Raw genomic sequence first — 21,041 nt, 5'->3', positions numbered from 1 at the left:
AAATCCCCAAGATAGGGTAAGGAGATAGCCTGAACTTGTGAAAAATAGAACATTTCCCTCATCTTTCCTACCTACATCCATTGGATGGAACTATATAGTGGTTGGTACATAATTAAAAACTGAGTTGGTAGATGAGAAGGATGGCAGACTTAGTTATCTAGAAGGATTTTAAAATAAAAAATCAGCAGAGTAAAATTTTAAAGACCTAATTCACCCCCTCTTATGTGCATGATATATCCTTCCCGAAATGAGAAAAACTTCCTACAGTTTGACAGTTTCTTCGTGAAATCAAGAGTCAGCGAGACCCAGTTTGTGTTTTATAAAAAATTATGGGTAATTTTTACTAGTTCTTATGCTATTTCTGCGAAAAATTTTCTTATGCTCTCAAAATTAATATACATTAATCAAAATATGTTTAAACCATATGCATGGAGTATAAGATGTGATCTAAGAAGAATAGTGTCTTACCTATGACTCTCTCTCATCTTCAATTCATTTAAAACAGATTAAACTAATTTGGATCCTCCATACAACTAAGGATGGTCTAGAAGACATAATCAATCATGTGAAAAGACAATACTTGAATGGAAAGAGAAATTTCAAATTTCATTAACCTAAAAAATTAAAAAAATTACGGATTGAGGTAATCTTGAACAGTATTTCATGATTATATGTCAAATTCTGATGTGTTTTCAGTGACCAAAAGAAACAGTGCCTCTTTCTTTCTCTCCCCTCTTTCGTCCTATTTTGGCTTAGTTTAAATAATCACATATGAGGCACAAAATTAAAGTAAATGGAGGGTTCGTGGCAGGAAGTTAATACCGCTTACCAAGAATGACACCGGCGATAATGGAGGCCACGGCCACCCACATGACCGCCTTCAAGTTAACCAAAAGGCCAGTGTTGGGGTTGCCGTTCGTCGCCTCGGAGCCTTGGTCACGTATCTCCATTGGCTGTGCATTCTGCTGTATGAATATGAAACATTATTAATAAGATCCGGCAGACTCTCACTCTATACATATTATTACTCCCTCACCCTTTCCACTGACTCTTTATCTTTTTCTTTCTACCTGTCACTCATTCTGTACATACCCTATTCTTCCTCCCACTGCCTCTCTCACTTTTTCAAACAAGATGTTCTTCTCTGATTTTAGCTCTTTCTATACCTCTGCAACTTCTCTCTCTGTCACCCTATTACAGCCTCACCAGACAACCTCTCTCTGCCTCTATCAGCCTCCCATAATCTGTACATTTCCTTGTTTCCATCTGTTTGTCCCTATCACTCTTAGTCTCTCTCACTGCATGCCTCTGTCTACCCCTCTCTCTATCTCTCTAACTCTGTAAAGCTCACACATTCTCTCTCATTGTCTCCCTCTCATTCTTTCACTTTCTCACCATGAACTCTCTCTCTCTCTCTCTCTCTCTCTCTCTCTCTCTCTTCAATCTCTATCTCTCTCTTGTGTGAAGGAAGAGAGAGGTATCAAACTTACTTGGGCAGAGTTCCGCAGCTGGGTCTCGAGCTCTGCAACCTTCTCTTTCATGTGAGATGCTTCCCTCAACTTGCTCCTCAGCTCTTCCACTTCTGACTTGTTCACCTCTGCGCCCTGCTCCAGTGCCCAACACAATCCATCAGTCGTGGAGTAAATCATATGAAGAGAGATACATGGACAGGTGAATTGATAGAGAGAGAATTTTAGAGACTTACGGAGAGAGAGAGAGAGTGAGAGTCAGATTGAAAAAGGGAGGGAGACAGAGAGAGAGAGAGAGGAGAGAGAGATACAAAAAGAGAACCACTCTACCAATAAAGAGGACACAGAGAAACATATATGTATCTATATAAATATATATATGTAGAGAGAGATACGGGGTGCGAGCGAATCAGAGAGAACTAGTAGAGGTGAGCACGCGAAAAAGAGAGAAAGACAGAGAGTTATAGCCGAAGGTATAGATGCAGAAAGACAAGATAAGACAGGATAGTGTATGTAAGCCTGAAAGATTGATGGAGAGATAGTGAGAGAGTGAGAGAGAGATGGAAATAGATTGATAAAATTAAAAAACATAAAGATAGAATAATAGTTGCAGAATCTAAAATACAGTGAAAAAATATAGAGCTAAAGAGAGGAGGAAGCCAGAGAGAAATAGAAATCCAATTGGGGAGAGAATGGGAGGGTATAGAGGGTGTGAGGAAGCGAATGTGATAAATTGAAAGATTGATATAGATACAGCGTGAAGTTAAAGACTAAGAGAGAAAGATATACAGAGAGAGGAAAAGAGAAACACAGAGAGAGAAGGGGAGACAGACAGCAATAGAGATAGATATTTAGAAAGATTGCAAAAAAAATAGAATTCCACCATTCGTTAACTTCTCAAATATTAAAACATAATGCACCTCTCTTGATTTTATTTCTGTTGATGAGAGTTTTTGTTCAAGCTCTAAAACCCGCGCCTGCAGCTCAGATTTTGATCCCAGTTCAGCAGCCAAAGATTCCACTTTAGTGTTGAGAGATACTTCCTTCTCGCCCTGCTTATTCTTCTCTTCGTCTAGTTGACCCACCAGTTCATGGAGCTCCTTATTCTTTTGAATGAGTTTATTATTCTCCTCAGTAATGGAGAAGATCTGTCAAATAAAAAAGTCCCCGTTATAACTGATAAGTACATATATTATGGATAAAAAATATAGATAATTAACCTGATATTGGAGTTTATTGACCTCAGACTCAAGTCTGATAGACAGATCTTCACCAACTTTCTTCTGCAAGGTCAGGTCTGCCGCGGCTTTCGCACTTTCCTCGTGGGCAGCCACCAACGTTGTCTGGAGATGATTAACTTTAGTCTCGTAATCCGCAAGATTTTCGGTGAGCTTGAGATTTGTTTGCAGCAGATGAGTGTTTTCCAATTCGAACCTGGAAAAATTGGTTTTTTCTTCCTTCATTTTCTCCTCTCTTGACATCAGTTTGGCCACTGCAGCAGCCAGTTCATCCTTCTGAGTCTGTATCAAAGCTGAATCTTCCTTGATCTTCTCCTCATAAGACTTTATCTTCTCCTTGAGCTCTAGGGTTTCAGAATCCCGCTGGTTCAGTTTCTCAGATGCTTCATTTAGCTGGTATTTTGCTTTGGAATGGAGTTCAGTTTCTCTGGTAAGCTGTTCTTTCAGTCCATCAATGTCGGCATGAGCAGAACTCAATTTAGCGCTGAGATCATCCATCTCACTTCTGTATGAATTGAGTTCTTTCAGCTTGCTGATTGTCCCCGCCAATAGCTCATTCTCAGACAACGATGTCTCGAATTTCTTCTCAGACTCTGATAGTTTATCTTCCAGTTTTGTGATTGTAGTCTCCAATGAGATCAGTTTTGTGGATTTTTCTTCTATCTGGGCTTGGAAGGAGGCCAGTTCTTCTACTCCTTTTGAGGCCTGGGTTCGATGGATTTCTTCCTCATCTTTTAGTTTGGTCAATGCAACATGGACATTTTCCTCCAGTTCCTGTATTTTAATCTTAAGCTCTTGGGTTTCAGTCTCCTTTTCGGTTAATATCTCAAATGTTTTCTTAAGCTCGAGCTCGACTTCTCTGGAGCGAGTTTCTGCAGCAGAGAGGAGTGCAGATGATTTAGTGAACTGATCTCTGAGTTCATCCATTGATTTTAGGTGGGCTACCAGCTGATCAGCCGTTGTCTCTTTTTCAGTCTGAGCAGAAAGTAAGTTGGCTTGAAGATCTTCAATCTTGCTTCTATACGAGTCTAGTTCTTCCTTCAGCTTCATATTAGTATTGGTCAAGAGCACATTCTCTGACTCAGACAACTCTGATATTTTCTTGGAGTCTGAAAGCTTGACTTTGAGCTCTTCGATTATACTATCGAGTGAAGCAACAATCTTGGAATTTTCTTCCAACTGGGTCCTGTAAGTGGCAAGTTCTTCCTTTGCTTTGTCTGACTGTTCTTCGAGGCTCTTGACTGTCTCGCCCAATGATTTTGCTTCAGATTCCTTCAGTTTCAGATTTTCTATTGCTTCTTGAAGTTTCTTCTCTGCATCCTTGGACGTAGATTCATAGAGGGATTCTAATTCAAGGCTTCTAGATTTTGCTTCATCTGCAAATCTGGCATGATGACTTAACTGTTCCTCAGAGGACTCTAGTTTCTTCAATAATTCATTTTCTCTTGCAAAAGAAACTTCCAGATCTTTCTCGAGTCCCTGAATTTTTACTTCAAATTTCTTTTTTTCCTCTGTGGCCGCATTCAATGACTCTACATATTCTTTTTCTATCTTGCTTAACGTCTCCACGGTTGTTCCCAGGTCAGAACATTTGACCTTGAAAGCTTCAAGTTCTCCAGTTAAGTTGACCACGAGGGCATTCTTCTGGCTAACGACTTCTGTGAGCTCCCCCTCATGATTTCTCATAGTCTCGAGAAGCAGTTCTTGTTCTTGAATCTTCTTTTGAGAATCTTGAACCAACTCCTCTAGGTGAACAATACGAGCTTGAGCCTCTGAGACGTGACTTTGTTCCTTGGTAAGTTTCTCAGCAAGTTCCTTCAATTCCGTCTCTAGATTTGCCTGAATCATAGATGATTTCTGGGCTGCCGATTCTAGCTGAGAGATTTTATCTTCCTCGGCAGCTTTCAGCAAATCTGTGAGCTCTGATACCCTCAAATGGAGCTTCTCCCTCTCCACTTCGCCATCTTTGCCCTTTTTGTCTGCATTTTCCAGCAGCTTATCCAGCTCCAATTTTATTTCATATGCAGATGCTAATTTAAGCTCAGTATCATTTAGCTGATCTTTAACGCTGGTTAATTCAATGTTGGCTGACTTGACTAAATCCTCGAGCTCGAGGTGCTTCTGGGATGCTGCATCAGCTTTGATCGCCGAGTCTTTGAGATTTTCCTCAAGGACTTGAAGTTTCTGTTCAAGCTCCACATTTTTGGTTTCAGTGTTGCTTAGATTTTGCTCTGAAAGAGTCAACTTGTTCTCAAGATCTCTGCTTATCTCCTTGAACTGACCTATATTATTGTTCAGCTCTTCAACTATGGTCTCTAAAGTTTCCTTCTCCTTGGCCACCTTGACGAGCTCCTCGCCCAGGCTTAGGACTTGAGATTGATGGGACTTAAGGGCCAGCTCCGTGGTCTCCCTTCTCGTTGCCTCGTCTGCCAAACTCTTTTCTGTTTGCTTGATTGCAATTTCCTTGGCTGCTATGTCTTCTTTCAGTTGGTTTTCAGAACCTTTGCTCAGACTCAACTCCTCTGTAAGCTTCTGGTTGAGCTTTGTCTCTGCTTCAGCCTTCTCCTTCAAATCAGCAATTTGAGCCTTTGAATGCTCTAATTTCTCTGTAACTACAAAAAGTTCTTGTCTTGCTTCCTTGAGTTCTTCCTCAACCTTTTGAACCTGGGTTTTCAGTTGGTCTTGTGAGAGAGTCAGATGTTTCTCAATCTCCTCTGAATGTAGTTTGGCGGCCTCAAGCGACATTTCAAGTCCGGATGATTTCTTAGTAGCCTTGGACAGTTCATCTTTTGTTGTCCCAAGTTCTTCCTCAGCCTTTTGGACCTGAGTTTTCAACTGATCATGCAAAAGAGAAAGTTTTTTCTCCTTCTCTTCTGCATCTAGTTTGGTGGCTTCAAGCAACTTTTCAAGCTCGGAGGATTTTGTCACAGCTGCTAATAATTCCTGTCTGGATTTCCCAAGCTCCTCCTCTGTCTTTTCGACCTGGGCCTTTAAATGCTCTTGTGAAAGAATCAGATTTTTCTCCTTTTCTTCTGCTTCTAGTTTGGTGGCCTCAAGCAACTTTTCAAGCTCAGAGGATTTCGTCCCAGCTGCAGATAGCTCTTGTCTAGCTTTTTCCAGCTCTTCCTCTGTCTTTTCAAGCTGGGTCTTTAATTGCTCCTGCAAAAGAATCAGCTTTTCATCCTTATCTTTTGCATCATTTTTGGTGGCTTCCACCAACTTTTCAAGCTCGGATGATTTTGTCACAGCTACTGATAGTTCCTGTCTAGATTTCCCAAGGTCCTCTTCAGTCTTTTGAACCTGAGTTTTCAACTCTTCTAGGGAAAGAGTCAGTTTTTTCTCATTCTCTTCGGCTTCTAGTTTGGCGACTTCAAGCAACTTTTCAAGCTCAGAAGATTTCTTCACAGCTGCAGATAGTTCTTGTTTAGCTTTCCCAAGCTCCTCCTCCGTCTTTCCAACCTGGGTCTTTAATAACTCCTCTGAAAGAATCAGTTTTTTCTCCTTCTCTTCTGCTTCAAGTTTGGTGGCTTCAAGGAGCGTTTCAAGCTCGGATGATCTCGTCACAGCTGCTGATAGTTCTTGTCTAGATTTCCCAAGCTCCTCCTCAGCCTTTTCAACCTTGGTCTTCAATAACTCCTCTGAAAGAGTCAGTTTTTTCTCCTTCTCTTCTGCATCTTGCTTGGTTGCTTCGACCAAATTTTCAAGCTCAGATGATCTTGTAACAGCCTCTGATAACTCCTGTTTCGTTTTCCCTAGCTCCTCCGCAGTCTTTTGAACTTGGGTTTTCAACTCTTCCTGTGTAAGAGTCAGTTTTTTCTCCTTCTCTTCTGCTTCAAGTTTAATGACTTCAAGGAGCGTTTCAAGCTCGGATGATCTTGTCGAAGCTACCGATAGTTCTTGTCTAGATTTCCCAAGATCCTCCTCAGCCTTTTCAACCTGGGTCTTTAATAGCTCCTCTGAAAGAGTCAATTTTTTCTCCTTCTCTTCTGCGTCAAGTTTGGTCGCTTCAAGGAGCGTTTCAAGCTCGGATGATCTCGTCACAGCTGCTGATAGTTCATGTTTAGCTTTCCCAAGCTCCTCCTCAGTCTTTTGAACTTGGGTTTTCAATTCTTCCTGCGAAAGAGTCAGTTTTTTTTCCTTCTCTTCTGCTTCAAGTTTGGTGGCTTCAAGGAGCGTTTCAAGCTCGGATGATCTCGTCACAGCTGCTGATAGTTCTTTTTTAGCTTTCCCAAGGTCCTCCTCAGTCTTTTGAACCTGAGTTTTCAACTCTTCTAGGGAAAGAGTCAGTTTTTTCTCATTCTCTTCGGCTTCTAGTTTGGCGGCTTCAAGCAACTTTTCAAGCTCAGAAGATTTTGTCCCAGCTGCAGATAGTTCTTGTTTAGCTTTCCCAAGCTCCTCCTCTGTCTTTCCAACCTGGGTCTTTAATAACTCCTCTGAAAGAATCAGTTTTTTCTCCTTCTCTTCTGCTTCAAGTTTGGTGGCTTCAAGGAGCGTTTCAAGCTCGGATGATCTCGTCACAGCTGCCGATAGTTCTTGTCTAGATTTCCCAAGATCCTCCTCAGCCTTTTCAACCTGGGTCTTTAATTGCACCTGCAAAAGAGTCAGTTTCTTTTCTTTATCTTCAGCATCTTGTTTGGCAGCTTCAAGCAACTTTTCAAACTCGGTTGATCTTGTCAAAGCTGATGATAGTTCGTGTTTAGCTTTTCCGAGTTCCTCCTCTGTTTTTCCAACCTGGGTCTTTAATTGCTCCTGCAAAAGAATCAGGCTTTTTTCCTTATCTTCTGCCTCTTGTTTGGTGGCTGCAATCAACTTTTCAAGCTCAGATGATCTTGTCACAGCTGCTGATAGTTCCTGTCTAGATTTCTCAAGCTCCTCCTCAGTATTTTGAACCTGGTTTTTCAACTCTTCCTGTGAAAGAGTCAGTTTTTTCTCCTTAGCTTCTGCTTCTAACTTGGTGGCTTCAAACAATTTTTCAATCTCAGATGATTTTTCCACTGCCGCAGACAGTTCTTGTTTTGTTTTCCCGAGTTCTTCGTCTGCCTTTTGAACATGGGTTTTTAACTGCTCCTGAGAAAGAGACAGTCTTTGTTCTATCTCTTTTTCATTTAGTTTGGCTGATTCAAGGAATTTTTCGAGCTCCGATGATTTAGTCACTGCTGCAGATAGTTCTTGTCTAGTTTTCCCAAGTTCTTCATCTGCCTTTTGACTCTGGATTTTCGCTTGCTCATATGAAAGAGTCAGTTTTTTTTCCATCTCCACCACATCTAATTTGGTGGCTTCAATCAATATTTCAAGCTCAGACGTTTTGGTCAGAGCTACAGACAGTTCTTCTCTAGTTTTCCCAAGCTCTTCCTCTGCCTTTTGACCCTGGCTTTTCAACTCCTCCTGAGAAAGAACCACTTTCTTTCTCATCTCCTCTGTATCCAGTTTAGCTGCCTCGAGCAATTTTTCAAGCTCAGCTGCTTTCTTGGACTCTGAATCCGCTAACAGCTCTTTTTCTTTACTCAGTTTCTCGAATTTTTGCAGCTCCTCCACAGATGCAGACAGATCTTTCTCTAGTTTCAGTGCCTGCTTTTTAGAATTTTCAAGCTCTAATGAGAGCTCGTCATATGTTTTTCTTATGCCATTAAGTTCCTTATTCGTAGATTCATGATCTAAGGCTGCTTTCTTTATCTCTTCTTTGAGCCTTCTCAGGTCAGCCTCGAGCTCCTCACTGTGTTTGTTACTCTTCTGTAGTGTCTCTGTTGCAGAGTTGAGCTCTGTTTGGAGTCTGACTTTCTCAGATTCTGCCTGCTTCAGTTCTTCTAAGAGGGGCTCCAGTTCTTTTGAGTTTATTGGAGAGATTGAGTGTTCTGCTGGAGGCACTGTCTCCGGTTCCTTCTCTACCTTAACAAATTCTTTTTCTAGAGCGGTTTCTTCCTCCTGTTGAATTATTAGATCATTCTCAAGAAGCAAAATAGAAAAATAAATAAGATGTGTATCAATAAATGTATGAGTTTACACCAGGTAGCATTGACGGGTAGAGTAAGAGAAATTATGTTCATGAAAACAAAAACTTCACCCGTTTGAGGACTAATGTCTGGGAAATGTTGTAAAGTATCTACTCTAGCTTTGGTTAATAGGAAATTCATACCAAAAAATGAATGAATCCAAAACTTTGGAGAGCAAACAAATCAAATATCCAAATAAAATATCATATTATTGTTTTTTATTTTTTGAATAATCTCATATTATTACTGAAGAAAAACTTTGATAGCAGTTTCAGTTTCCTTTTATCACAAATGAGCTGCGTAACATGAAATCAGCTCTCTTTCACCTTAACAGTTATTTGAGAATTGTTTAAAGCTGGTATTGGTTTTAAAGCACTGAACACTGTTAATAATTTGTATGATTTAAATGTTTCAAATAAGATAAAATCGACCTTGATAACTTCTTTTCGTTGTACAAATATTTTAGTTCTCTTTCATTAGATACACATAATATTCGTAAATAACATTGCTTAAAAGGTGAATTTCATCAAAAAAAATATCATTGAAATTCTAGTGAGCCCACAGAAAAATATACATTTCAATCTCTAAGAGAATAAAGGGGCAACATTTTGTGGATCGAAAGAAGATTATTATTATCAAAAGAAGAAAACGACAAGGACCAAATTTTATTAATTTTGGAATCGAATATTTACAAGAAAGCAATCAATTTTCAGGGTAAGGCAGATGTCTTAGGCCCTTATTTCCTCTCATCCTGAGGATTGCCCGAATAACTTTAGAAATATTAATTGTGTCAGTAGTTTATATTTCAATCAGCCATCACATTAACAGTAAGTTTTATTTTACTGAAGTCCTAAGGGGGAAGGCGAGGATGACTTGAAATTTGGCCGGATACAAGGACTGTGGTTTAAAAACCACAAATCATACAAAAAAATGCAGGATTCGCACGAAATATTGAAGAAAATATAACATCACAACTTACCTCTCTCTGAGAAACCTTCTCCAGGTCTTCGGCAGAGCTAGCTTTTGTCTCTGCCATGGTTGTTCCCGAATGGAGAGGAAAATCTGTAAAAATCAGAAGCAACGAATTCGCTTCTCAGTTACAAAAATAATACTCGATAATTTCCGGGAATCTGAATAATTTTCTCATCACGAAGATAAGTATAACTCGATGTCATGGGTTGCGACAGGTGTACTATTCCAAACCGAAACAGAGACAGCCACAATGAGGAAGACAGCGGTTAAGAACAATAAACTTCTGATTAAAGTCAGGATTAGGAGAACAGTGTTTTAACGATTTAATGGAACACTATAAGAAGTTAAAAAGTAAGAACAAGCAATGTTCATTTTCTCTCGAGCATCATCCAAAAGCAACCGGTAACTCAAAAAGGGTACGAAAGCAACTCCACCACTTGTATCAGATTACCAAAGAACTACGCAAAGATTGCTGATCAGACCTCGGTAGAAGTAAGCTCACATTCCGGGTCAAAACCGCGAACCCGTGACTATAATTTAATAGATTAAGTCATCTGCTTGTGGGTCATGAAGATGTTTACTGGTTTCGTCAAACTCTACTAATTAATCATGTTTATCAGACCGTCGGACAAAGAGCAGATCACAAGATCTGTGATCATACAGCTCATCTCATTGGTCAGAGGAGAAGTATTAAAAACGGAAAATAGCTGTTAAATTTCTCTCGGACAAAGGTTGAGGGCCCAGGATCTTTAATTTTAGATCTCTGCCGGATGAAAACAAATTACCCATGCCCTACTATACATCATTTCAGAAATCTAAGGTTACACTTGACTGTGACATCTATCTCTCGCTTAATGGAAGGTTGAGGGCCCCGAATTACATTTTATAAGTGCTATCGGCTGAAACAAATTACCTCACGAACAATTTTTTACTTTATTTCAAGAATCTAGGTATACACTAGACTCTGACATCGTCCTCTTCCGCAATGCTACTGCGTTACGGAAGATTTCCCCTCTTTCTCCCGCTTCCTTTGTAGCTTGAAGACATGAAGACGAAGGCAGATTGAGATTTTAGATCAAATGAAATAATTATCAACTACGAAGATCGGTTCACTGAGCGAAGGATCAGAGTACTAAGATTTTCTGAGAACGGATGATTCGGGGAGATACAAGATTTGGAGCAGATATTTATCACTTACGGTGCTGTGACAGGAGATGAGCGGATGATACGCTTAGATGGAGTTATGGAGTCGGCTATCTTTTCAAATTAAAGCAGAAGAAGATTGTGACGATCGAAATAGTGAAACCGACGACATCTGGCTACGATTAGCCGAGATACGTGGAATCTCCGGTTCTCTCTTCTTCTTCTCAGCGAGAAGAAACATCGAAGTAAGCTCAAATTGCAGATCCACAATCAGTGAGCTCGCTGACTGACAATCTGAACTAGACAACTGACTGAGCAAGATCACGTAGATCTACACCAGGAATTTTTTCGAGAAACGCATGCAATTAAGACTAAATAAGGATTAAGAAGAATCTAGAACAAAAAAAGCGAAACCGGCGATCAAACAAGCGCGTGACTCTAAATCAACAAGAAAAAAACTTGAAAAAACAATAAATCATGTTCCACAACATCAAAAATCTAAAAATATGCATGCCTGTAGAGATCAGAGCTGATCAGGATTCAAACTTCGTCTTCGATCTCCCAGTCTCTCTCTCTCAATGAATTCCTTCGATAGAAGCAAGGGACAGCCAGCAAGTTGAAAAAAAGTAAGGAATCTTTCAATTTATACTTCAGCTCCGCGCCTTCAAATCTTTCCCCGCGTAAACCACATAATAAAATAAAGCCCCCGTTAGTTATTTTATTACGTAAATATCTTCTAAGCGGAAGGCTTCGACGATTCGTGACTTTCTTCTGCTTTCTCCGAGACTCGGTCGTATCCAATAAAAATGTACAATAACACGTATACCTTAAAGTCCTTATATTTGTGGCCAGTAACCAGAAAGTACCACGTCAGCACGACGCACGCCAGCGGGATAGACTGCTCAAACGAATTGGCCAATGAGAAATGGCCACGTGCATCCCGACAATTCAAACCCCCAGACTCATCTACTACCTGGCATTTAAAATAAATGATTATAAGCCGGTGAAAAGAATGACGTGGACTTCCTTTTCGGTCTGTTGTATTGGAGCCAACGCTTTCTACGGTGCCTGGTCGGCCGCCGCCCTCGTGGCGGGCCCGCGCCAAAATGACGTAAATACCCCTACTAAAGAAAAATCTGGCGGATTGACCGCTCGCCACCTAGTACCCAACTTATTTGACCGTAGATGTGGTCTTTCTGTTGACCGTCGCGATAGTCTTTTTTGTTGACCGTAGAGATGGTCCTCCTGTCCAGCGACACGGCATCTTGCTCGCTACCAGGGATTTTGGCGAGGTGCACATCAGCGACACGGCGTCTTTCACCATGGTGCTGCTGGTGAGACGAGTGCACATCAGAATGGGCGTTGACACTATCTCAACGGATCGGATGGAACGAAGATCGCCCCGTGATATGTCCCAATTTTTAGACATTCGTCTGCATCGTCTCGTCCAGGGTTTGTCCCGTCCTAATTTTTTCATCTATGTTCCATCCCGTCCACGAAATTATCGTCCCGTCCGACGCCTGGGACAAAACAGTGCATGCGTCAGCATTAGGGCACTCAGAATTTGACACATGGCACATCACGCGCATCGCGCCAGCTGGAGCTGTCAGGCGCCTACTGTACTCGCAAGGGATGCAGAAACTATCCCGTCCGCCGTCCAAAGCCTGGACGGGACAGTTATTTCTTCCCCCACATGAGACCGGCAGACGATCCTACATCTTGTTATTTTTCATCCTCGGTCCCGTCCAGGGTTTGTCCCGTCCTAATTTTTTCATCTACGTTCCATTCCGTCCAAGAAATTATCATCCCGTCCGATGTCTGGGACAAAACAGTGCATGCGTCAGCATTAGGGCACTCAGAATTTGACACATGGCACATCACGCGCATCGCGCCAGCTGGATCTGTCAGGTGCCTACTGTACTCGCACGGGACGCAGAAACCGTCCCGTCCGCCGTCCAAAGCATGGACGGGACAGTTATTTCTTCCCCCTCTTGAGACCGGCGGGCGGACGTCCAACGTCTCACCATTTTTCATCCTCCGACTAAATAACCATCCTGTCTGTGCCCATGCACTATACCACCTTGTACACAACTGTGCAGTTTTGGGTGGTGTGCCATATGGATTTCTCACCAAAGGTCGCATGCCACGTGGCGCAGGGGGTATGGTGGGGTCTAAAATTCACACAATATGTGAAAATTCACAGAATGTTGCACGAATTTTCGCAGCAATATCTCAAGTTGACTGGTCCTCCTAGGCGGCTTAAGACATTTCAAAACTTTGACGTCAATTTTGTTGCATTTTTCTTCCCAGATCCCTTATTTTAAGAAGTTTTTTTTAAAACAATCCACAGTTGTAATAGAGGACTGGACCGACCAGGCTGTAAAATGTGGCTCCAAGTAGAAAGCTGATTAATTATGGGCCCACAAGTTAATATTTTGCCACGTATGTTATACAGCTGGCTTTGTGCAATTTACATTGACGTCCCTGTTTTCCCACTTTTTGTAAAATGTCCCGGTTCAAAATAGAAGGCTGGTAAGCCGTGGGCCATATACCTGAGCCAGATACAGGTGGCGATGTATAATTGGTCAACGTATAGTTTGGCGCTGTTTTGTCTCTTCTTTTGGATGGGGTCATCAACAGTTCGTCACCCGCTCAGTTAATTTTGCCGTTGCGCCCCTTCTCCTTCAAAAGACAGGACGGATGACGCTAAAACACTGAGTAGGGTGGGTAAAAGTCAGAGTCAACACATTCGTTGACCTTGACGATGACGTGATGCATTGACCTCATCTATAACTGTCATTTTTCACTAGAATTTTGTTCCTGATCTATCATTAAAAGATGTCATGTCAACGTTGACGATTAGCCCTTGACTTTCTTAACCGTCTAACGAGTGCATGGACAGGGACATCGGATGTGAAGGGAATTCATCTACCAGATGAAGGATGGGACGATTTTTTATGGACAGTGATGAATGTGTAAAATTCCATTTTGCAATTTTTTTCTGAAATTCTGTTCTAAAATTCTAATAGAATGGTATTTTCCTAAGAGTTTGGCTACCAACTAAAGGTGGCTTGAGTGATAGATTAGGGGGGATGGGACAGTTTCGGAAGACCCAACAAAAATGAAATGCCGTACGAGTAGTAAAACCATCTCAAACTGGCCAACGCCCCATCCTGGACGATCGTTGTAGTTCTGGATCATCAGGGACGTGGACGATGGATGGGACGGGACGAAGATCGTCCAGTCTGACGTCCGGATATTTCAACTTTGTCCAAACCGTTCCGTCCAGGGTTTCATCAATTGAAGAAAAGAATCATCCGTGTCCCGACTTTGCCATTTTTGTCCCATCCGGAGAAAAACACTCTTGTCCATCGTCCCAGACAAAAAAAAATCACGCTTAAAATTTTTAATATATTTTTATAAGTTTTTAGGGAAATATGGAGGAGAGAGAAAGTGGAGGGACATAAGTACAATTACTTTTGGGCAGCGTCAGTTTGAAAAAAGCAGGGATTTTGATGCAAAATGTCAATGAATTGATTAAGCGAGGCCACGTGGCAATATCTCAACCGTTGGAAGCGAATCAAACATATTTTCATCCATCCCTTACCATCCAAGACCTCCGGACGAGATGGTTTTTCTGTCCGACGATAGGAAAACCGTCTTGTTCGTTGATCCCGGGATGAATTTCTGTCCCAGTTTTCGTTCAATCTCGTGGACGGGACTTTTTTTTCACCCTGGGACGAAAAAACCGTCCCGTCCACGTCCCAGGACTATAACCATTGTACACTTTAGAATTCAGATGTCCGATGATGACAACTCGTCATCGTCAACCAGAGGGGAGTATATAAACCAAATTCCTCTTAACTCGTCTATAATATTCTAAACCACAATCGTCCACAAAACGTCATCAATCCGTCGTCGTCATCCAGAGGTGGGTATATAAAGTAAAATCCTATAAACAGTGGCGGAGATCAGTATTATACTGATATTTTCTTTTCCCGAGGAGGGAGAACTATCCGAAGCTATTCGGTGTTCTTCAGAAAGAGTTAAATCAGATCGTCTGAGTAGCGGAGAACAGACAGGTAATGGCGTTTTATCTATCGTGGAATCTCAATCTTTGCGTCTCGTCCACATCTTGTCTCTCAATTCGCTCGCGTTTTGACGATTAATGAGCGTTTCAGCAGAATCTGGCTGAAATAACCGATAGGTTATTCCGTCTTTTACGGTGTTTTCTCTTCGTATTTTATTGAATTAAACATTTTTCTTGTCGTTGTTTGTCCTCGGACCACGAGTTTGAAGCACGGGAACGAGTGAGATAGATTGCGTTCTGTATTTTTCTTTCTTTGAGGCTGATACGGTCGTATTTTTTTGGAAAACACTTCTTGAACTATTGCATTTTCATGTTGCGGGTCGATTGATTTGTTCTATGTTTTAGTTATTTTATCGTCAATCCTCGTAGATTCGAGCAGCATTTTCTTTCGGAGTCATCGGCTTATTTAATCTATAATCACCGTAGGTATAAAAATTTTCTCTGATTAGCCGTGGCGGTGTTCGAGGAAAAGTTTGTAAAAAACAAGTTAATCTGAAGAACTCTATTGGGTATCAAATAATCAGAATATATTATAGTTTGTCTTCAGCAAAGCCATTTCCGGCTCTGCAATTTCTGCGTTCTGAGGAACGTAAGATTTATAAAGTACTGGGGTTTAAGTTTTTAGATATAAATAATGGCTGCGTATACGCCTCATGATGCGTGAGTCGATTGTGCACTATCTTCAAACTCTATATTTTTTTCTTCATTCTTAATACTAGTTGAGCATCTCAATCTAGTTATTCTTATTTATGATGCACGTGGTAAAAGACAATTTAGTTATTCTTATTTATGATGCACGTGGTAAAAGAGCATATGTTTGTAACTGAAGGTTGATGGCCGGGGTCTCATTGCACTGTGTATATGGAGAAACCGTATGCAGAATGTTTTCCTGTAGAGGCAAAGTAACGAGGAAGATTAGTATTTCTTACCCTGTTGTCAAGGTCAAGAGACAAGAAAAAGAATTTCTCGATAGCCATGGCAGATTGAAGAACATCAATCCTAAGAAGTTGTCAAGGAAGAAGAGTAATCGTCTTTTTTTGCTAATGTATATTATTTTTAGTGAACTGTGTCACGTGATTTTGTTCCATTTATAGGGTTTGGCACCCATCAATGTCAAATCATCAAGATTATCCACCCTCATTGATGTTGACCATGATATTGACGATGACAAATTTTAGGGTGGTTGATGATGATGATATTGACTGGAGTATCAAATATGGTTGACGCTGCCGGTTAATGCCAACTTGGTAAAATTCTAGAAAAAAAAAGAAAACCCATCGATGTCAATATCATCTTCAATGTTAACTGGCCTTGTAGTTTCTTCAACAGAAAACTGGCCTAATTGACAGTGACGATGAATTTGATGGAATTATTCCATAAAGTATGGACGGTAGACAGTGATGATGACATTGTTGCCCGTTGACATTGATGAGTCATTAACTGGTCCCGTAAACAAACATCAATGTCAATGTCAAATGTCAACACTGTTCAGATGTTCGAGCTCCAAACTTTCTTGTTAAAAATCATCAACCCCGTCTATGTCAATGCTGTCATAACTTCCTCTGGCTTAGTTGATAACGCTTTTATGAAAAATTACCTTGAAGTAAAAATGGTTGATGGTGTTGACGACATTAAAGCCCGATTACTACGACAACATCATAGGCAAACATTAATCAATGTAAACATCACTTGTCAGCTTTGTTGGGACCTGATGAGCCCTACCCATACACCTTTTACTCTTGTTCTGTTGCGTCTTTTATTTCTTTTGGTTTGAACATAGTTTCAGTTTTCTCCGTGGACAGATGGCTCTCTAAGGGGAAGAGGTTGGAAATATGGCTCTGGATTTGTTGATGGGGTCCTTCCAGTTTTGAGTCCAATTGGGCAGCAAATCCTTGAATTCCTCTTGCAGGAGACTGATGGCCGCAGAGTTTGGTTGTCGCTCGATACGCTATCTCCTACTCATGATATGTGGGATGATCTCATCAATGTGCTTGTACAGCTTCGTGCAAACAAAAAATGGGATCCAATTGTGTTAGTAAGGAGGCCTACCTGCATTCTTCATCTTTTTATTTTTAATTATCTATTTTATTGCGTTGTGATTCGAGTACAATGAATTAGAACTGAAAAAAGTTTAAATTGGGGAGTATATTCCCTATAAAAGTGGGCAAGTAAAGGTCTTCCCACAAGTCACTATATTGGCAGGATGATGGGATCCAACCCTTGCGTGATCCTCCCATTGACTTAATTATTTCTTCATCCCTAATTCAAAAATTGTTTTTCCTTTTGTTTTCAAATATCTCCAGATCTCAAGAAACCATCCTTTCTGTTAATCTTTTATAGGGAATTTTGGGGTACTTAACGCTCATTTTTATTTATCACGTCGAAAGGGTCCCCAGTAGATCTTTCTTCCAAAAATAAGTTCCCTAAGAAGAATTACATTGCTGGCTACCAGCTAAAAGTTGAACCCTCCTAACATGATATGAAGCTTTTATCTCTCTTTGAGAATAAATACACTGTCGGAAGTAGGGCCTTTCATTTAATTTTCCCTACCATATCTATTGCTATGAATCCTCTAGTGCAAGCGTGTCTGTTATTTGAATTTGATTTTATTGTTCCTGGTCTTTCATTTCTTCTCTTTCTCTCCTACTTTTTGGATCACTTTCCATACATTAACTGCTCTTTGTGGAGTTCTACATAAACAATGTTAGTGGAAACATTTTCTTCCCTCTAGGTTTGTGAATGGATATTAAACCGGAGCTCCTTCAAGCCAGACGTCATGTGTTACAACTTGCTGATCGATGCGTATGGCCAGAAAGCCAAGTGGGCAAAATCCGAGTCTGCTTATTTAAGACTTTTGGAAGATCAGATTATCCCAACCGATGACACATATGCTCTTCTGATCTCAACTTATTGCTTGTCTGGCTTATTTGACAAGGCAGAGGCCGTTTTCGCAGAGATGCAGAATAGTGGAACCCCCCAAAGTACTATGCTTCCAAAAAATCTCTTCTCATTCCACCTACTCTTTTTGTCTCTTTTAACATACTTTTGGCAATTGTATCTTCTTTTCAGGCGCTATTGTATATAATGCTTTCATCAGCGGCCTCATAAAGTCAAGGAAAACTGAGAGGGCACTGGAACTTTATCAGAGGATGCAGACCAACAAATGCCAGCCGTCCAATGAGACCTACACTATGCTCATCAACCTGTACGGAAGGGTAGTATATTTCCATATCAGCTGTCAGATTTAAGGTTATTTATATATTTTTTCTTTTCGATCAATACTCATGTATAAGGTAGGGAACTGTTGCGGTAGATGAATTTTAGTTTTTCTCTCCATCAACTGCCCTGCTCCATCACCTGCTCTTTCATTCCTCTCTATCTCGCATCTAGGCTCTATCTATACCCCTTGGAGTTCAGCATCAAGTTTGGTTTAATCAGGGGTATGGTGTAATTCCCCTTCCTTAAAATTACTATCCTTTTATAAAGGTTGTTGGGAAATCCTAGTATCAATTTTCTGAATCCCAGGGCAGCGGGTTCTCCAGCTGTCCTGCTATCTTTTCTCCCGTCCTTTCTCTCTTTATACTTCTCTGTCACATCTGCCACCAATCTCTCCTTTCCCTGTGGAATTCTTTACAAGGTTATATCTACCTGTTTCTATGTTTCCCAACTTGCTTTCCATGTCAGGCAGGTCAGTCGTCAATGGCCTTGAAGATTTTCAACGAGATGAGGACAGCAAGATGTGAACCCAACATATGTTCATACACAGCTTTAATAAATGCCTTTGCAAGGGAGGGCCGGTGTGACAAGGCAGAAGAACTCTTTGAACAAATGCAAGAAGCTGGCCATGAACCTGATGTGTACACATACAACGCATTGATGGAAGCTTACAGGTTCTTCTCGCCTGCCCAGTGATCTATATGAGACATAACAAAGTTGTTTAATTATGATTTCATTAACGACTGAGTACAGTCGAGGGGGATTTCCGCATGGTGCATTTGAGATCTTCTCTCTCATGCGGCACATGGGATGCGAACCAGACCAAGCTTCTTATAACATCATGGTCGATGCTTTTGGCAGAGCTGGTCTACATGAAGGTTTGTATTGGCGTTTTCTTTGAAGCATTATAAATCTAATTCAAAGGTTTATCCTTTCTGTGGCTCTTCATTTTGTGCTCTTTTATTCAACCTGTCTTTGCATCTCGGTTAATAAAACCTGTCAACAGAAATCTTGGTTTATAAAACCCCAATGTTCTCTGTTTCCAGCACTGGATAAATAGCCATCTAGAGCTGGTCTGAATCCATATCGAATGATAACAAGGTCAGGTAGTCACCTGTGGGTCTCCCGGGGAGGTTTTCTCTGTTAATTCTACAACTGAAATATTCTGCACTCATTAAAGTAGAGATACTTGTACTAAAAAGGAACTAATCTAAGGATAAAATACTGAAATGCCTCTGTACAGGGAACTAATTTTAGGATAACACTCTATTTTATTGACACACATGTCTTCAGTATCTTTCTGCATTGTGTGATTTTGCAGATAAGTATTTGCCATCAGAAAACATTATTAACTTAAATAGATATCTCTGGAATTTTGTTAAATGAGGACATGTCCTTTGTCTCTCTGAAAGCTATTAAGCCAAAGAACATTTTAAATCATAATATCTTGAAAACACGAGATCTCTGTTTAGATCCCGGAAATGCATCACCCTACCCCTGTACTGAAATACTGAGTTTGATTTAGGTACTGAAATATTAATTTTTATATCATAGAGCATGCATGATTCAGGAATTTCTTTGTTCGTTGGGTCTCTTGTTTTTTCCTCATTGTAAATAATATCCTGGCTGCAGATGCCCAAGCCGTATTTGAGGAGATAAAGAAGCAGGGTATGGTTCCAACAATGAAATCCCACATGCTCCTATTATCTGCTTATGCCAAATTCGGCAACATGCCCAAATGCGAGGAGGTCATCACTAACATGCTCAAATCCGGCATAAAACCCGATACCTTCGTCCTCAACGCCATGATCGATGCCTACGGCAAGATGGGTCAGTTAAAGAAGATGGAGGAGGTCCTCTGGGCCTTGGAAAATGGCCCATTTGAGGCCCATATCAGCACCTACAACATTCTAGTCAACATCTACGGCCGCGCCGGCTTTCTCTCCCGAATGGAAGAGCTCTTCCGCTCTATAAGAACGAAGAACTTGGTCCCAGATGTGGTGACGTGGACTTCGAGGATAGGAGCTTATTCCAGGAAGAAGATGTACAAAAAATGTCTTGAAATTTTTGAGGAGATGATTGACGCCGGGTGTTACCCAGATGGCGGTACAGCCAAGGTACTCCTCTCTGCTTGTTCCAATGAAGAACAAGTTGCTCAGGTCAATCTTGTCCTTAGAACCATGCACAAGGAGGTTAGGACAACATTGAGCTCTGTTTAATTGTTTTCTGCTCTCTGACTGTTGTGTCATAAGTAAAGTTGATTTAATTTATGGCCCCCTGAATTTATGGGTAAATAAAATATCAAATTTATAAAGCAGAAACAAACATGTTCTTCAACTAATTGATATTGACTATTTTGGTTTTTTTTATTTCAATTACTTCTTGAAGAAAAAGTTGAGTTCTTTATTCAGAACAGTTTTACTTCAGATTTATTCCTATCTTAACATTTCTTGTTTGTGGTATTTTAGCCACCTTAGTGAAGGACCTATGCAGGATGCTAGGGTACCATCATAAATTCATTGTTTCATGTCCAATTTAGTTCTTGTTGTTTTTCATGCTGTGATAGCATTTCTTCAGCTGTTAGCTGTGATCTATTTGGTGCCTTTGTATTTATTGAAGCTTTATCTTATTGTGTGGAGTCTAATTTTTGGTTTACGTCTTGCATGGCTAGAAAGAGCATAGGAATGTTCTTAACACATGAATATCCAAACACAAAAAATAGGCTACTGAGAAGGTCATGCATTCGGTTGAATTGACCTTTAAAGTTGATCACTTTTGTTGTTGGGAATGAATCCCTCAAAAATTGGAATAATCATTGGCAGCCAACGCGAGGTGAAAGAGGAAGCAAAGTGGTACGACTAAATCTTATCAAGAATCTTGTGGAATTTAGTTCTTGGGAAAACCTTCGTAATCGGGCAATGCG

The 21,041-nt window shown here is 40.7% G+C and overlaps 2 protein-coding genes across 8 annotated transcripts; one reads left to right on the top strand and one right to left on the bottom strand.

The window, feature by feature from the left end:
* Positions 1 to 587: 587 nt before the first annotated feature.
* On the bottom strand, positions 588 to 11,474 carry LOC144707887 (uncharacterized). Of its 3 annotated transcripts, none has more exons than XM_078581143.1 (6): positions 11,327 to 11,474; positions 9,677 to 9,759; positions 2,690 to 8,629; positions 2,390 to 2,617; positions 1,491 to 1,604; positions 588 to 962 (listed from the first exon to the last, which is right to left on the bottom strand). In XM_078581143.1, exons 2-6 carry the CDS (start codon positions 9,731 to 9,733, stop codon positions 816 to 818), a joined length of 6,486 nt encoding a protein of 2,161 aa, XP_078437269.1. In that variant the 5' UTR covers positions 9,734 to 9,759; positions 11,327 to 11,474; the 3' UTR covers positions 588 to 815. The 3 variants fall into 3 exon arrangements, 2 of the variants coding, with proteins under 2 accessions (XP_078437269.1, XP_078437268.1); XM_078581142.1 differs by having other exon boundaries at positions 588 to 965; positions 11,327 to 11,473; XR_013582571.1 differs by lacking the exons at positions 588 to 962; positions 1,491 to 1,604 and having other exon boundaries at positions 2,478 to 2,617; positions 2,690 to 2,812; positions 2,904 to 8,629.
* Positions 11,475 to 14,783: 3,309 nt separating this feature from the next.
* LOC144707584 (Tetratricopeptide repeat (TPR)-like superfamily protein) lies at positions 14,784 to 20,459 on the top strand. Of its 5 annotated transcripts, none has more exons than XM_078580773.1 (8): positions 14,784 to 14,894; positions 15,732 to 15,925; positions 16,705 to 16,937; positions 17,634 to 17,883; positions 17,972 to 18,117; positions 18,587 to 18,792; positions 18,872 to 18,996; positions 19,751 to 20,459. In XM_078580773.1, exons 2-8 carry the CDS (start codon positions 15,736 to 15,738, stop codon positions 20,335 to 20,337), a joined length of 1,737 nt encoding a protein of 578 aa, XP_078436899.1. In that variant the 5' UTR covers positions 14,784 to 14,894; positions 15,732 to 15,735; the 3' UTR covers positions 20,338 to 20,459. The 5 variants fall into 5 exon arrangements, with proteins under 5 accessions (XP_078436899.1, XP_078436903.1, XP_078436901.1 ...); XM_078580774.1 differs by lacking the exon at positions 14,784 to 14,894 and adding an exon at positions 14,919 to 15,019; XM_078580777.1 differs by lacking the exon at positions 15,732 to 15,925 and having other exon boundaries at positions 14,791 to 14,894; positions 16,705 to 16,933.
* The last annotated feature ends 582 nt before the right edge of the window (positions 20,460 to 21,041 follow it).

This window comes from Wolffia australiana, chromosome 9 (genome assembly GCF_029677425.1).
Source record: "Wolffia australiana isolate 7733 chromosome 9, ASM2967742v1".
In the NCBI taxonomy this organism is placed as follows: Eukaryota; Viridiplantae; Streptophyta; class Magnoliopsida; order Alismatales; family Araceae; genus Wolffia; species Wolffia australiana.
This window is presented reverse-complemented; position numbering and strand designations above follow the sequence as displayed.

Bases quoted from the DNA above. Each gene is read 5' to 3' on its own strand.
- LOC144707887 (XM_078581142.1), bottom strand. From the start codon at position 9,733: ATGGCAGAGACAAAAGCTAGCTCTGCCGAAGACCTGGAGAAGGTTTCT. The intron at 8,630-9,676 runs GTAAGTTGTGAT...ATAATTCAACAG, and splicing joins AGAAGGTTTCTCAGAGAGAG to GAGGAAGAAACCGCTCTAGA. The intron at 966-1,490 runs GTAAGTTTGATA...ATATTCATACAG, and splicing joins AGCTGCGGAACTCTGCCCAA to CAGAATGCACAGCCAATGGA.
- LOC144707584 (XM_078580773.1), top strand. From the start codon at position 15,736: ATGGCCGGGGTCTCATTGCACTGTGTATATGGAGAAACCGTATGCAGA. The intron at 16,938-17,633 runs GTAAGGAGGCCT...TCTTCCCTCTAG, and splicing joins AATGGGATCCAATTGTGTTA to GTTTGTGAATGGATATTAAA. The intron at 18,793-18,871 runs GTTCTTCTCGCC...GACTGAGTACAG, and splicing joins GCATTGATGGAAGCTTACAG to TCGAGGGGGATTTCCGCATG.